This window comes from Carcharhinus amblyrhynchos, chromosome 17 (genome assembly GCF_965287045.1).
Source record: "Carcharhinus amblyrhynchos chromosome 17, sCarAmb.v2.hapA, whole genome shotgun sequence".
In the NCBI taxonomy this organism is placed as follows: Eukaryota; Metazoa; Chordata; class Chondrichthyes; order Carcharhiniformes; family Carcharhinidae; genus Carcharhinus; species Carcharhinus amblyrhynchos.
The window spans coordinates 31,253,919-31,272,053 of record NC_137340.1 but is presented as its reverse complement, the minus strand read 5'-3'; the positions used below and the strand labels follow the sequence as shown (position 1 = coordinate 31,272,053).

The 18,135-nt window shown below is 37.0% G+C and overlaps 1 protein-coding gene across 6 annotated transcripts in view; it reads right to left on the bottom strand.

Annotated features, from left to right (window-relative positions):
- Positions 1-18,135, bottom strand: part of ate1 (arginyltransferase 1) — a 237,988-nt gene that overhangs the window by 183,207 nt on the left and 36,646 nt on the right. For 2 of the 6 annotated variants that reach the window (XM_080205722.1, XM_080205721.1), the window contains exons 7-8: positions 16,804-16,932; positions 15,356-15,484 (exon numbers count right to left, since the gene is read on the bottom strand). In XM_080205722.1, coding sequence (XP_080061848.1) covers positions 15,356-15,484; positions 16,804-16,932 — 258 coding nt within the window. The remainder of the gene's footprint in view (positions 1-15,355; positions 15,485-16,803; positions 16,933-18,135) is intronic. The other 4 variants (XM_080205726.1, XM_080205723.1, XM_080205725.1 and 1 more) reach the window with 2 other exon arrangements.

Here is an 18,135-nt window from a genome sequence, read left to right as displayed (position 1 = left end):
ATATACAAACCAATTGTTTATCAACTATTATCATGAGAGGCACTCAAAGTGAATCAGTTATGTGCTTCAAGACAATGATTCACAGCCAAATAGTTACATGACCTTTATCCAGCAGGGAATGCAAGTTATATCTGGAAAATGTATTCCAGTTGATAAATCTTTTGGACTTGGAACAGTTGAATCAGCTCAGACTTGTGCCATTTTCAAATTTCTGTATGGATCATCTAAAAACTTTATTCAAGTATAAAATCTTCAAAAACAAAAGATGAACCAAACATGCACAGTCCTTTTAAGAGAGGTATGAATGGCTGTGACCTAATTCATTGACACAAGGGAGGAAGCAAATGCAGATTCTAGGTGCTGCTGATCAGACATGTCATACATGGTGTATTTATAATTTGCTAAATTTATTTCAGTTTTCATACTTTAATGATTTTACAATTGTACATAAATCTGTTGCATGCAATCGTACTATAATTGATCCTTCTGCTTACACGCCAAATTAATTTTGAAGGAAAGACTGAAACTGCCAGAAATCAAACACAGGAAATGCACAGATCAGTCAACATTTGCAAAAAAGATAGGTGAGTTACTATTTTGAATAACTGAAGCCATCAGAGTGGAAAATTGAAAGATAAGTAAGTACCTTAGTAAGTTGGAAAAAAAAGAGAAGGGTGAATAAGGATTGAAAAAACAGATACTCCAAGAAGGTCATGAATGGGTTGAATAACCCAAAGCTTGTTCAAAAGGAAAGCAGGAAATTATATAATACAAAAGATTATTTCAGTAAGGAAATAAAAAGGAAATTAAACAAAGTTAAGATGGTGAGAGATTAATCAAAGCAAAAGACAACAAAATGAAAAATTCTAAAAAAAATAAAAGAAACCAGCCGATTCAGGAGGACTGAAATGAGAATGTTGGGAATACAGTGCCAAGAAAGTCAGTCAATCTCTAAACAAGAGAAAATAGCCAACAAAGGCATGTATCTCACCCAGCCAGAGCAGTGTTCTGATGAAGTGTCTGCATCCAAAATATAACCTGTTATACCTTCCCTTGATACCAGAGTAACCCCACATCACCAGTTTACCTTGTTAAAAAAAAGAACATATGGCTATGGTTTTAAGTGACTGAAGTTAATGCTCAGATTTGGGAAGCGGGGCTAGAGAAAACCAGACCATTAAAGTGTCAAGCTAGAGGGAAGTTGGGGTTACACTTGGAGATAGAACAGAGTGGTAAGCGAAGCAAATGCATGTCTGCCTGACACATCACTCTTCAAAAGGAGGCATATGATACCAAATGGAAGATAACTGACAGTATGATTTTAAATTAAAGCAGGACCATCAGTCATAGATACAAGCTGGTAAATTCTAAACCCAAGTCTAACACTAGGAAACACTTATTCAAGCAAGAAGTGATTAATACTTGGAATGGGAAAGATAAAGGATAAAAATGAACTGGAGTCCATAACAGGCATTAAGATGAATGATATTGGATTTGTTGAGGACGACAGGAAATGGGCTTGATGGAGTAAATTATTTCTTAACTCTATTGATCTATGCGAAAGGAATGCAGCTTTTGTCAAAAATCTACTTGCCTAAGTTCAACCTGTGACTCCTTCCCTGACAATTTCAAAGTTGCACTTGTGCCTAACAATGATAATAATGGGTTTGTGCAAGTCTGGTTGGGCTAGTGCTGAGTAAAAATAGCAGCTATCATTACACAGTTAGCAAGTATCATTTTATTAAAATATTCCTTGAAGAGCCCAATCAACCAATAATCTGGTGACTACAATTACTGGTGTTAATGGCACAGCTCCAAAGCAAGCATCAAGCCCAGATGGAACTCAATGTCAGCATGGGCCAAATGCATCTGTTATTTGTCATTCAACAGGAAATTAGAGGTTGAATCTGTAGGGAGGGCCAATTTCTAATCAATAACAGAAAGAGTTGCAAAAGACCCAGAGATCCAAGGCCTTCTACAAAATAAAAGTACATTTTAGGAGATGAGCTTGAACACATTCCTTTTCAATAACCAATCCCCAATAGAAAGGTAACTGAATCTTGACATTGGGAACAGAGATAGATGGCCATTCTTTGTAGTCAGCAGATAGAAAAGGCTGTTTGGCTTTCAGAGCTAGTACAGCTAAATGTGGAGGGAGTCAGTCTCTAGTTGTGGATACAGATGCTAAGGATTCCAGGGGAAGTAGAATCATTGGAATAGGCTTTATTACTGCTGGCGATTTTAAGAAACCCTCTGAAAACCGAGGAAAGCATTAGGAGACAGTCAATTTAAAGCTGTTACTCAGCAAAACGGGAACGCAGGAATCTACAAGAAGCATGAAATAATTATGAGCTGTTAGCAAGAAGGACAGTAATTCTTTGGAAACTAAGTATGAAAGGTGGACATTACTCTCTGCAGTTTTAAGTTTATGTAGCTTACAAAGAAGTGTTTAGTCAATAGTGTTTTCAGTCATTTGTTACAATAAAAATTTTAAAACATGGACCATTGTTGTGTCATTCTTCCAGCTTGCAACTGGAAGTTCAAGTCACTTTTAGAGGTTATCAGTCTCAATGGAGATCAGGCTTCATACCAAAAAGAGACCCAAGAACAGATGGAAAACTATGGAGACGTACTGTAAAATTAGAAATAATGTAATAGACAAACAGTTCAAAGAGCTAACTTCCTTGAACAAATCCAGACACAGATCTAGATTGGCTCAGAGTTTTAGGCTGCTTGCTCCAAAACTTTGTGGTGTTCCTTAGTTACAGAAAGGGTTATTAATGAACAAAACTTTCTAGGAAATAGTATTCAAGGGATTGGGGAAGAAAATTGTACGGCTGTGGTGGGTATATCCTTATAAGGAGCTTTTCCAAGCAGCTGAACCAAAAATTCTCAATCACCTTATCAGTTCATACTGGGAAATATTCAAGGCAATGTTTAAATTTCAAAGTCAAGAGCTTATAATAAATGCCAACTTGGTAACAGTTTATACGAGTTAGGCCTCGGCAAGTTCTACGTCAAGAAGTTTCTCATGAAAAAGCAACAAAAATGTAAAAGTTAGGAATACCAGCAGAAAACCCACTTTCTGGACTTGCAAAAATTGGAGACATGTTTTTTTTTAAAATAATGCAGAAGGAGGCCATGTGGCCCATCAAATCTGCACCAACCACAATCCCACCCAGGCATTTTCAATCTTGTGTCTACTACAATTTCCTTAACAGAGCATCCTGCAGAAAAAAGCAGGAAAGAAGGAACACAGCAGAATGGAAATCGCTTTAGTGAAAAATTTTCGAAACCCATTTAAAAAAAAATCAACTGGAGGAATGACAAAGGTGACCATCTCAAGTCAGCAGCAGCAATAAAATTTGCAAATAGGCAAGTTGGAGAAAGATGAACGTACAAGGCTAGTGAACTATCATAGAAGTCCGAATATAAAAATATTACCAACTTCAAAGAATGAGGAGCCAAATAGGAACAAAACAATTGCAAACTGGAGGCTTCAGCACAATAAAGGAATAGGACTAAGTTTAATATCTGTTAAAATATGGGCAAAAGCTCTGGAAAAAACCAAAGGCATTATCATTAGAAAGAACAGGGGATCCAATGATTCAGATGCAAGAGATGGCAAGGCCCCATCTATGTGGAAAATAAATAAGCTAGAAGGGCTAGAGTAGGGGGCAACAGAGATGGCAAATTTGAACAGGTCAGAAGCCCCAGATGTGGGACAAATAAAATGACACAGAAGTTGCTGAGTGGTATGGAATAATGACAGAGCCTTGGTCCACTGTAGTAAAGGTGTCTAGGTTGAATGTATCAAGGGAGTATGCACGCATGTATGCATGTCGAGTACAGAAGGTTATCCATGAAAGAGAAAGCAAAGACAACGTGGAATTAGAGTAGGAAAATGCCAGTTTATTATTAATTTTTTTGGGGGTGGCACAGTGGCAAGCCTCACAGCGCCAAGGATTTGGGTTTAATTCTGGCCTTGGGTCACTGTCTGTGGAGTCTGCACATTCTCTGTGTTTGTGCGGGTTTCCTCGGGATACTCTGGTTTCCTCACACGCCCCAAAAGATGTGTGGGTTAGGTGGATTGGCCCATCTAAATTGACCCTACTGTCAGGGGATTGGGTAGGGTAAATATGTGGGGTTACAGGAATAGGGCCTGGGTGGGATTGTGGTTGGTGCAGACTCGATGGTCCAAAAGGCCTCCTTCTGTACTGCAGGGATTCTGTGGTTCTATAAAATTAAGGAACCCTGGAAATAAAAAAAAGTGGGTAGAGGCATAAAGTGTTAGTCATATATAGAATGGTCGGTGTCACCAGATGTAACAGTTAAGAAAGGTGCATTTTTATAGCACCTTTCAAAACTTCAACACATCTAAAAACACTTCAGTGCACTTGAGTATGGTCTCTGTTGTAATCCAAGAAACATAGCAACCACAAACAACAACATGATAATGGTCAGTGAATCTTTTTTTAAATGGTGCCAATTGAGGAATAAAGATTGGTTAGGAAGCCAAGAAGAATTCCCTTTGCTCTTGTTTAAAAAAAAAGCACTCTTTGAACATTCACCTTGGAGGGCAGGTTTTTTCTTAGTACTATTCTGGTTTAGATTTTGTGCTCACGTATCTGAAATGGGACTTAGACCCACAACCTTCTAACTCAGAGGCAAGAGTGTAACTGAGTTAAAGCTAACAAGGAAATGTCCAGAAGGATTGTTTACAGGGGATAAGACCTGTCCATTCAAATAATACAGGTGCTATAAATTCAAAAATCAAATTCAATGTTGCTTTAACACTCCAACTTAATACCCAGCACGATATTCAGCTATGTAGTCCAGGAAGATTCTAAACTCAATCTCGTCTACATTCAGTTAGTTAATTTGAGCACCACAAACTGAATGAACAACTGTGGTCCAGAAAGAAAAGGGAAGAATCAGGCTCAGCTGTCCACGGATACTTCAAGGCTACTTGGGCAAGATGAAACCACAGCTGTATGCATCAGGAATAAGAACAGAAGAAAATTGTAGGAGAGATCTCATTGAGACGTTTAAGATGATGAATGGGATGGATAGGATAGAGGTGGAGAGACTCTTCCCGCTCAAAAAAGACAGTAGAACTAGGGGGCACAGCCTCAAGATAAAGGGGAGGCGGTTTAGAACGGAGTTGAGGAGGAACTTCTTCACTCAAAGGGTGGTGAATCTCTGGAATTCTCTGCCCGTTGAAGTGGTGGAGGCTGCCTCGCTAAATATTTTTAAGAAGCGGGTTGATGGGTTCTTGATAAGAGAGGGGATTAAGGGTTATGGGGAGAGGGCGGGAAAGTGGAACTGAGCCACAACAGATCAGCCATGATCTTATTGAATGGCGGGGCAGGCTCGAAGGGCTAGATGGCCTACTCCTGCTCCTATTTCTTATGTTCTTATGTTCTTAAGGCGGCCTGCAAGAAGTAGTTTCTTACTGAAAACAGACAGGGAAGCATGTTTGCTAAGTTCCTTTCCAACATCATTGGAAATTATTTTAAGACCATGTTGAAGGCAAATTGAGTGACCAGATCAGCTTCACTGCCATCTTAAAGTGGCATTATGATGATATTTCATCGCCAGTTCAATCCTCATCCATAAATTGTATACAATACAACACCATTACAGTTTTGCATTGAAGGAAAAACATATTTGGAAGTTCATCATGTGGACAGTTTTGTGTTCAATCATTGCTTGGGGAGTATCGCATTACTGTTAAAGGTCACTGACAGCTTGGACTCAAATGTTCTCATTTACAGCCACATGTCCAATATTCCCAATTAAACTGGTGTGCCTGACCACATTTCAAAACATTCATACATTTCTCAATGCTACTATTTATTACTATATTAACATGCATTTCTATTTTAACTTCATAACCAAATGATCTGTTTTCCTCCTGGATTAATAAGTGCCAAAGCCAATATTTAGTCAGGCACAGGTCAGAAGGTTGTATAGCTACCTTTACATTAGAAGCTGTGGGAGACATTTATGTTTGATGGAGCTGTCAACGTGAATATAAAGCCAGTCAAAAAAACTTTCCATTCATTCTGTTAAACCAAAGCATAGTTGCAGCTGTTAATTTTAGTTCCTGTTAATCTTTATGCATTTTCTATTAAGTTCTTTTGTTTCAAATATAAATATTCCTCCACTCTAAGAGTGGATCAGAACAAAAAATACATTTGTGGAACTGATAATTTTACACGGCCTTATGGCCAAATGTTTAGAACTGACTTCAAGATACTCTGCCATAGTACAAATCATTTACTTTATTCCCTTTTAGATATGCATTCAAAGAACATTTTAATACATACAGTATGGGCACTAAGGAAGTGAATAGTACTCTCTAAAATCACTGACGAAATAATAAATCAGAAATCTAGACTTCATTACCTTAACAACAAATTTTGAGTTGCTCTTTTTATATTTCATCCAGTTATTCACAATTGCACAATGTCAAAAGCCAACAGGTTATCACAACTTGCAGGTCAAGAATGTTGGACAAAAAGCAGATATTGACCCATTACTTCAAATGCATTACAGAGCTATGGTTCTTTCCAGGAAGTTGTTTGATTAAACTACAACGTTTGGCAGTGGAAATAATTTTCCAGATCTCCAACTACCCGAATATAAAAGGATTACATACATGATCCAAATTACCACTGACTGAATTTGTTCACATATCAATCAAGATCAAAAAAGGTTCTTACAGTTTAGTCTCTTTCAGTTCCAGCTTTATCAATTTGAATTCAACTACGACTCAGTGCTTCACAGTGACTCATACTAGTTTATTATTTAATAATGCTTTGTTTAAAGTAGAAGAGAGATTCAATTTATTGCATGAATTGAATGCTCAGTCAATGGCAATTTATAGAACTATCCTCTAGCATCAATCTTATGAATCAGCACAAGTTACATCCTATCATCCCAAAAAAATCTGCATATCCCTACTTTGTTTTCTGCTAACCGATCTTCAATGCTTAATCCATGCTAATGTTACCCCACACCCCTCCCCCGCCACCCATTTCATAAACACTAATCTTGCACAACTTCCATTACTGAATGCCTTCTGAAAATCCAAATATATTCACTTCACCTCTTCCCAAACCTCTCTTTACAGCAATCTGAGGTCCCTACCTGCTTCAAGATGACGAGCATCATCCTGGTACCAAAAGCCTGGCAGCATGCCTAAATGATAATTGTCTGGTGGATCTGACATCCATCATTATGAAATGCTTTGAAAGGTTAGTCATGGCGCAAATCAATTCCCCCTCCTCAAACTGCCCGGATCCACTACAGTTTGCCTATCACCACAACAGGTCCTCAGCAGCTGCCATCTCCCTTGTCCTACACACAATCCTGGAATGCCTAGATAACAAAGACACCCGTGTCAGACTCCTATTCATAGACTACAGCTCTGCCTTCAACTGTATTATTCTTAAGAGAATAATCTCCAAACTTTGTGGCCTGGGGTTCAGCTCCTCCCTCTGCAATTGGATCCTAACCCACAGGCCACAGTCAGTAAGGATAGGCAACAACACCTCCTCCACAATCATCCTCAACACTGGTGCTCTGCAAGACTGTATCCTCGGCCCCTTACTAAGCTCTTTATACATCACTGATTGTATGGCCAAACTTCCCCTCCAACTTGATTTCCAAGTTTGCTGATGACACCACTGTTGTCAAACAATGACGAGACAATACAGGAAAAAGAGAGTGAGAAACTGGTGAACTGATGTGCTGACAGTAATCTCTCCCTCAATGTCAACAAAACAAAGGAGATTGCCATGGATTTCAGGAAGCGTAATGGAGAATATGCCCCTGTCTATATCAATGGGGACTAATTAGAAATGGTTGAGAACTTCAAGTTTTTAGGTGTCCAATCACCAACAATCTGTCCTGATTGCCTCCATGCGGCACTATAGTTAAGAAAGCACACCAACATCTCTGAGAATCTGGCACATCCACTACAACTCTCACTAACTTCTACAGGCGCACTCTAGAAAGCATAAGTTCTGGTTGTATCACAGCTTGGTATGGCTCCTGCTGTGTCCAAGACTGCAATAAACCACAAAGGGTCGTGAACGAAGCCCAGTCCATCATTCAAACCAGCCTCCCATTCAGTGACACTGTCTACACTTTGCGCTGCCTTGGAAAAGTTGCCAGCATAATCAAGGACCCCACACAACCCAGACGTACTCTGTTCCACTTCTTCCATGGGGGAAAGAGGATATAAAAGTCTGAGGTTACGTATCAACTGACTCAAGAACAGCTTCTTCCCTGCTGCCATCAGACTTTTGAATTGACATACCTCACATTAAGTTGATCTTTTACACCCTAGCTATGACTGTAACACTACATTCTGCATTCCCTTTTCTTCTCAATATACAGTATGCTTTGTTAGATAAATTATGCATGCAAGAAATTTTTTTCACCGTATACTAGTACAAATGACAATAATAAATCAAAAAATATTTAAATTAAACATGATTCTAGAAGTAATGTCTTATTGACACACTTTATCCAACAGTAAAGAATATGCCACAGTGAACAATTTCAAACTGAACATAAATATCTACCATTGTTGCTCGACAAGACATCTGATACAAAAGGTGGAGACCAACAATTTTTAGGACAGAGTATACTGACAACAATCTCCTCCTCCCAGCTTTATGTATTTGCACAAACTCTCAACACATGTGCCTCTACAGCACACATATTATCCCCAGAACAGAAGCTTGTAAATGTTTAAAAACTGGCACTGATCTTACAAATTTCTAATTAATTCCTTCATGTAGTAAATGCTCCTGTCTTGAAAATAAATGTTCTACTCGTTTGGACACCATTCTAGCTAGTGGTTGCAACATTGCTGCTCCACCAAACTGCAAGCAAGAGGTAAAGTTTACTGTTTAATTTACATGCATAGATCTCAACTGAACTAGAAATGGAAAACAATTTCAAATTACTCTAGCTTACGGGAGGAACAGTTTCAATCAAGTTTATTAAACTAGAACACATGAAAAGAAGGGGGTGAAAATTCAATTTTAAATGTACTATCACTGGCAATATCAACAAATTATCCAGACACAACTTCCATTCAACAATGAATTTTCCCTCCTTATATAAATCACCTCTAGACAGACTCATATACTGTTACACAAAACGTTTGGGTCACATTCAATGCTTGATTTGCCAGTGTTTGTACAGATGTCTCCTGTGACCTTAAACTCTAACCTAAAACATTGATCTCAAGACCAATAAAACATTCCAGACTAAGTAATATGCATCCCTAAATTTTCAATTGTACATGTTTAATTATATTCCCGATTAGGGAAGGGAAGTTGCAATTTTTAAAAACACAACTAAAGCAACACTATTATTAAGGGGTGGGGGGGGGGGAGGTTCAGAATGAAAAGACCATGAATGTAGCATTTACCAAATCAACTATAAACACCAGAATAAAATACATGCAGGATTGCTGCCAGTAAGTAATCCAATATTGAAGTGATTTTCTAAGAAAACATGGAACAAAAAAAAGGTCATTCAATCCATTAAGCCTGCACCTTCCTCAGACAAGTGCAATCTACTCAATATGCAGTTTATAAGAAGCCATAATATCACAATGTCACACAAGGAACTTATTTTGGGGTAGGGAGATTTGTAGGTGTGCCAGTATGAAATGTTTTTAAATCATTACTATTCACTGACAGCATCCTACCTAAAAGTAATTAAAGATAATAGAAAATAAAAGGATCGCCAAATCATATCATTCTAGATATCTATGAACCAAGAATAAAGCCCTGGAGCAGATAATATTTAAGCCCATCTAGATAGTCACTAATGCTTTCATCAACTGTCCTCCTTTCAGGTATATTAAGCTTAAACAAAAGAAAATGTATAGATACCCTTCCATGGTTTAGTTTTATCAGGGTGATTTCTGCAGTGAGGAAGAGGAACTTCAGCAATCAGTAACTATGCTTTTGTTGACCAATGAAAATCTGATCATTTCAGATTAAAAAGCCGATATGCCAAAAGTGAATCCATTTGAAAAAAATGCACCATAAAGATTACTCAAATAAGAAAATAGATGAATGAGGAGATATGTTGTGCTTCAGAAATCCAAGTTTGAAAAATTTCCATCAACACACCTGTGGAGCCAACCACGATGCAGCATCTGACAGCACAAACAGCATCCACCCAATTGCTGTATGCCTCAGTGGAAGCCAAGCTACTATCATGCACCATTCGTCACCATGGAAGCTCAGACTGCCGCCACTGTGGCTCTGGATAGGGCCCCACAGCACAATCAAAGCAGCTACAAAGATCATGGACCCACCGGTTGAAATTTTTTGTAACTTGCTAAATTCTGGGAGGGTACCAGAAGATTGCAAACAGCCAATGTGTCACCCTTGTTCAAAAAGAGAAAAGGGCAGAAAGCAGGGAACTATAGGCCAGTTAGTTTAACATCTATTATTGGGAAATAGCTAATCATTTAGGAAAGCTGAATATAATCAAATCTGGTCAACATGGTTTTTTGAAAAGTAAATAATGTTTGACAAACTTGTTCAAATCCTTTGAGAACGTAACAGGGAGGGTATATGGACGGGAATCTGTAAATGTACATATTTAAATTTCAAAAAGGTGTTTGACAAGGTGCATGAAGTAAAAGCCCATGGAACTGGAAGAATTTTTAGCATGGATTGAAAACTGGCTGTTACATAGAAAACAGATAGTTTGAATAAATGGGTCCTTTTCAGAGTGGAAAGATGTAACTAGTGGAGTACTGCAGGGATTGATCCTTGCGCAGCAATTGTAACCATTTACATTAACAACTGGAAGGAGGAACAGAAGGCAAGGTTTCCAAATGGGCTGATGATAGCGAAGATAGGTGGAAGGGCATGTTGTGATGAGGATATTGTACTTCTGTAATAGGATATAGATGAATTGTATGAAAATCTGTTAGATGGAGTTTAATATGGGCAAGAGCGAGGTCATGAACTTCATTAACAGGAATCAAAAGGCAGATTATCTAAATAGAGAAAGAAACTGCAGGGGACTGAAGTGCAGATGGATCTAGGTGTTCTAGTGCATGAATTATAAAAAGCAGTCAGGCAGGTCCAACAAGCAGTCAAGATGATTAAGACCAGAAGATTTAAGTTTAAAGAATAGAGGGCTTTGAGAAAATGGTACAGAAAAGGAGTTGAGGCCGATATAAATCGACCATAATCGTATTCAATCATGGGACAGGCTTGAAGGGCTTGCTGGCCTACCCATGCTTCTATTTTCTGGGTTGTGTTTCATAATGGGTTGAGATGAAGGTCAATTCTACATTAATCCAAATGTTTTAAAGGAAATCAGAAAGATTCTGTCCTCCCACAGGAGAACAAGGTCATGTATTCATTCTTGTTGATCAAAGTTGTTAACTTGCCAATGAGTGGAGAAAACCTGATGGGCCAAATGGCCTACTTCTGCTCCTACGACGTATGATCTATTATGGATACAAGGCACCCAACAGTAAATGTAAGCTTGCTAACTGTACAATAATTATGGATCAAGTTGTTTTAAGCCAACACAGCTAATTTTGAGGTTTTAAGATATTCTTAGCAGACATTTATATCTCTAGTTAAGTACTTCAATAATTACCCTTTCAAAAGGTGTTAATCGTGTAATGGATGAAGTAATAATGCAGTTTACGGGTTTCTGTACCTAACTCATTTTTAAATGCCCTGGTAAGGAGAAGTTAACAAATTTGCTCAATAGTGTTCTGCGACCCTGGTGTGATTGGTCTGGTTTTGATTACGCATCTGCCAATCAATTTTTAAATTGGAAAACTGAAAACTGTTCAGGTGTGAGCAGAATTTTCAGCACCTCACTAACCTTAGCTGGGGATGGTAATTTTCCAGCTAATTTTGTGATGTAAAAACACATAAACATTTATCAGATCTCCTTGGACTAACCCTCCTTCATGGAGTACAGATTTTCCTTGTCAGTTTTTTACACTTCAAGTGCATTAAAATGACAACTGTTCATTTTCATCATGCCCTCCTATATGTTTGAGATTCAACCTCCAGCACTGAAAATTAGTGTGATATTAAAGGACAAAAACTTTTACCAACAAATACCTCAAGTTTGTAGCTGGTTAATTTATTAGATAGCACAGAAGTTTGGAATGTCACAACAGAATAGTACATTATCAAATTTAAAATGCATTTCAACTTTAAGTCTGCAGTGAGGACATTTCAGGACATGCAAACATGTATCATTTTCTTCTCCCCATTAACAGTGGTATATTATCTATTGTGTTCTAATATTTTAAAAATAAAAATCCTGCATCTAAATTACAGGCACAATTTTATTTTAAAATTTGTAGTGTATTCTCTGATAACAATCTCCCATGTCTTTCTTGCCTTTAAAGCCTTTTCTCCTCCTTCATTGACAGACAGTTTCCTTTTCTCAAATCTCTTCTGCCAACGGAAATTAGATAGTTGTTTGCCAGATAGGATTATTGTAGGGTATGTGGTGCAAGCAGTACAAAGGGACTGCATGGTTCGGATAGTAGTGCAAAACAGAAATGCAGTCTTGAAGAGCCAAATGGCCATATTATGTTCTACAACTATAGGCTGAATGCATGTGGATTTCTGCTATGCTTGCATGTTTTCAGGTGTTTAATAACAAAAGGTTAATCTTACCAAGTGTAACAACATTGAGAGATTAATATTACTGTTGATTTAATCAAGAACATTTGCAACTTGAGAGGTTGAGAACACAGTATGTTCATTGTACCACACTATTCACTACGTAACATTCTATGAGAGGTTAGGCACTCAAGGATGTCTGAACCATATTAATCTTAATGAAGGAGTTCACAATGTAAAAAGAAATTAGAAGTCATCCATTATTTTACTGTATTGAAACCATTTCAAAACATTAGTAAGCATAAATGTTCATTCAGGTGCTGGCAGGAGTTGTTAATGTAGATGCTAAAACACTACGCATCAATGATTTGTGATGATGTTTGGGAATGGGGACCAGCTTCAGTAACTTTAACAATAAAGGTGGGACGAGAGGAAAAAAAACCTCCTTTCAGGCTTGAGGGATTATACTTAGAGAACAAGAGATAAATAGAAGTGAATTTACAAGACAGCAACCTCAAAAACTATGACATAAAAATTAATTAGATTAACTGACTAATCAGTAACTAGGGAGCAAATAATTAAAATCATAAGCAAAAGAAAAAAAGGGAAAAAAAAAAATCAACTGTTAGGAGATAGTTTTTTTTTATTCATTCATGGGTTTTGCTGGTCAGGCCAGCATTTATTGTCTATCCTAACTGCCCATGGGAAGCCTTCTTGAACTGCTGCAGACTATGTGAACTGCCAGGTATATAACCAGAAAAATTGCTGAAACAGAACTAATAATAGCTTTAAAAAGGAAAATGAATTAATATTTGCAAAATAAAATCTTAAAAGAACACCATGAAAGTATAACAAGCATCATGAACGGGACGGGCAAGCATGAGTAAACGTCCCTTCGCTCTGACCCAAACTCAAACGGCAAGGTATTGCTCTTGTGAAGTTTTAATATCCCGTTTCATTTTTATGGCACAAGCGATCAAGAATATCAAACTGTTCTTAATGGTCAAGTGTACTCTTAACCCTGCAAGCAATTGGCTTGAAATTGAATGTTGTGCAGCTTCAGATGCTTGCAGGCAACAAAGATAGAAGATTTTAATCTGAGAAGTTCATGACAGTTTGTAAACTTGCCACATTCATCAACCCTCCAAACTCAATGGCTTTATCTTTTGAACTTTGCAGAAAAGAGAGCCCTGAGATCAGCCTTTTTAAAGAGTTTATATATGTTGCATTAACAATGGCTGTTTTCTTCCTTTAGGGGCTTTCTTTGCTGGTAGAAGGCATCGCATACACCAACAACCAATACATACTTGCATGGCGACTACACATTAGCTATACTGGAACGTTAAATGGCCAAGAGCTGATTAATTGGAAATAATAGTATGTAAAAGAACTTTCATTAATTTTATGAACAAAAATGAGATTCTTTAAAAATGTTACATAATCAGTAAAAGCAGTAGTACTAAACATCAGTTTTAAAAGGTGAAAGTCAAAGAACTTGAATATAGAAAGCAGCAAGCTGGTTAACTAAGGGCCAAATAATGAGACCACTATAATAATCAATAGTAGAAGTTCCCACTGGACAGTTATGAACAGCAGAGTAACTCAAGGATCAGTTCTGAATCCAGTTATTCACTTAGCAACTAGGCAACATACATGAGAACTTATGAGAAAATACAAATTGATAATGAAAATAGAACATGAGATTCTGAAACTTGAAGGCTGTACCACTGAGTTAGGTTAAGAATATCAAGGACTTGACAGAACACTGAAATCAACAAAAACAACTACAAAGTCGAATACAGACTAGTCCAACTTATATCCATGAACTAAACATTAATATTTCAATGAGCACTGTGGCATTAATCTTGCACAATTGTGTAAAAATCCAAATATGCAAGTTAAACTGTTGGTGCATAGAAGAAGTGAGTGTATAATCTGTTCAAAATAAATATAAATGGCACTCAATAGCATTATACAGACATATACAGCAAATTAAATTCCATGTTTACTGTCCTCTCAGATAGGAGACTGTACTGGCAGTGCCTTTTGCAAAGTTACTGCTTTAACCCAAGAAAATATGTTGAATGCTGAAAATGCATCCTGATTCACATTTTTACAGATAGCACTGGACCAATGGATTATTATTAGTCCAGTGACATTATCATCATGCCACCATCCCAGCACATAAGAACAAATTCCAAGTAAATCAAACATTCCACAGCATCAAAACGTTGTTGAAGTGGCAAATAATAGAGGAAAGCACTCGTCGCCATGGTAGTAAGAGTTCCACAGGTGTCCTTGCCGAATAATGCAACTTATCATCCATGTTTTAGAAGAGTGCAATTTGATAAATATTTCCCTATTTATAGAGATTTCATAGGTAAAATAAAAATATGGCCACAATAGATATGACAATATAGATATGACCAAATTTTCTCTTCCTTCATTCTTCTTTCCTTTACAGAACCATTGTGCTTGTCATAATGTTCTGATTACCAAAGATTTTAGTAAAGACCAGTGCATACTTCATTTCTAGTTAAATAGATATTTGAACATTATAGTGGATTAAATGCTTTTAAATAGTAATTTGAAACAAATTATTTGGCTTTGTAACTAAACATTAGTTTTTTTCCAAATCATGCCACTTAAATGAATACATTTTAAGAAAGAACCAATAAGTTAACAAATGCGAAGAGTTTTACCTCTGATTCACTACATTCATCAGGCGAATCCTGGTGCACTGCCATCTGATACTTGGCATACAAAGCTGCTGATTGGTTAAAGGATTCAGTGAAATCTGGGTCATCGGAGGAAACTGGCACTAGTTTCACCTTCAGAGTAGGAGATCCATGTAAATTTGCAAAGTAAGCAAATAATTGAAAACATTTTCAAAATAGAAAATAAACTTCAAGATTTACCAGATGGTTTTACCACTGAAGGTAAGAATAGTGCAGGTTCTCCTCCATATCCAGTTCAAAAACCCACTCAAATTTATCCTATTCTTATCTCCATCAAAATAATCTGAACGAATTTATATGAGCTAATATGTGTTTTTCTTCCCACACCCGCTTTGGCAAGAAACAATCTTTTAATTTGCACCCAACGTTACATCAAATCGAGATGATTTCACATCGGCCAAGTATCTAAGTTACTAACAAACTCATATGTTTGCACTTTTCAAATTGACGCCAAATCAGGTTGCTAGGTGGGGCACTCTAATCTGCCTGGCTTTTCCCTTGTGTGCAACTCACTGCTTGTTGGCAAAGTAGCAAAACAAAATTGAGCAAAAGATCATAATGAGACATTTTGCTTCCAATTTTAAAAACATCCATTAGTTCCAATGAGTATTTTAGGGCATATGTAAAGCACAAGTTTAGCATTACCAATGATTTTTAGACGGGCTTTGGGGGAAAGCTATTCGAGACTTCTTTCATGGAAGTTTTAGATTAATCTTACCTTATTAACAACTTCCCGATAAGGAAGCAATCTTTCCCTATTTACCCTATCAATTACCTTCACAACTTAAAAAAACTCCATGAATCTCCTCTTAGCCTTTTCTGTGCCAGTGGAAATATTTACAGCACAGTACAATGTACACAGTTTAAAATGCCCTTTCTATAATCGGAGTTCTAGAAACTAGGCATCGTCTTCAAAGTTCAGCTTATTTATCTTGCCAGGATGATACCCCGCTGCAGTGTCAATCCAGCTGCTCAGTGGGACTTAATTTTAGCATTGCTTGGACGAGACCACAAAAATCTTTTATTTTTAAGTATAAATTAAAATGCACATAGCTACTAAAGATTTTTAGTTTTGTGTATTTCTAAACTGGAGATTTTTTTTCTCATGGATAAGGGCAAGATATCATAAGGTTTATCTAAAATGGTTATGGCTTAAGGGATTATTTTATAGATAAGAGAATTTATATGTATTGTACATATTATCTTCTCTTTTGAATAATCATTCTCACTGATTTAGTGTCTTTTCATTTAGCATACCATTGCAGTTTATGTATTACCCCACTGTAATGATAAAGGGACTAAAACCATTAAATATTTCTTTTCCTTCATGATTGACACTTAAGTGATAATCCTTCCATTGGGCTGGTTGCTTTGCCTTTTAATTTTATGAATTACGTGCATCTCATTCTGACCTGGTGTTCTGTTGCTTTATCAGGGGGGTCCTTGTGGATAGCCATCTGGTACCGTTTATAGATCTGGTAAGACTCCTGAAAAGTTGCTTTGAACTGGGAGTTTGGTGGAGATGACCTCACTAGCCTCACCTTCAGGAGGCAAGAAGAAAAGAAATTTATTAGAGCAAGGAATGTGAATAGCTAAAGAACCATTTATTATTTCAAATTTCTAAAACTTAAGGAAACAAAACAACCTTTGTCACAGCATTGTTAGTTTCAATAAGATTGCACAGTGTAGCAGCATTATCCAATACATATTGTATGATCATATTTAATTCTGTGGCTACCATAAAATAATACATTTAAATTACATTAAGACCACAGTAAAATTGAAGATTGATTTTTGCACCCTTTCATAAATCATGTAATATTATTCAGTTGTGTCCTTTTTCAAAATGCCATGGTTGTGCAATAGTAGGAATGGTTGAGTTTATTACTTCACTTTATACGTATATACTTACTGTGCAAAATATCTCATAGCAACTTGAAAGCTTCTAGCTTCCATACATTTTATACCACATGGAAATCCACACCTCATAAGATATGTTATACAAACAGGTAACCAGCTAATATAAATATTATAAAAATGATTGGAAAAATCTGTTTTAAAATCAATGTGGATAATTTGTCAAGTCAATTCTACTATTCACAAAAGTTTATTTTGTTTTAAATATCTATAGATTCTTGAACACAGATTTTACTGTTACCTGCCCAAAATTATTTACTGACTTCTTTGCAAACTAAATTTTATTTTAAATCAACAGATTTCACAACAAAAATACATCTACACAAAATTAAATGTTAATTGTGACTTTGGTTTATGGGTTTTGTTTACTTTCTCCCATGTCATTTTTTTTCAATTTATCTGCAAGTTATCTGCATCAAAATATATGCTTCAATATTTGTCCAATTTAGATCGAAAAACTTCAACAGATAAAGATTTAGCCACCATTAGGACTGCAGGTCAGGCTATTAGGGCTGCAGGTCAGGCACATCGCATTTTCACCATACCACAAATTACTCATCCCTACAATTACATTCAATATCTTTTAGGAACAGAGAAAGGTCATGAGTCTGTCCCTTCTGACTGATCCTGATTTGTTCATGGGGTGTGGGCATTGCCAGCAAGGCCAGCTTTATTGCTGATTCTAATTTCCCTCGAGAAAGTGCTGGTGCGTCATCTTCCTGCCACTGTATGCCGTGCCGTACAAGTACTCCAAGTACTATTAGTTAAGGATATGAAACTAAGGTGAGGTATAACTTGGATGGAAACTTGCAGGTGATGGTGTTCCC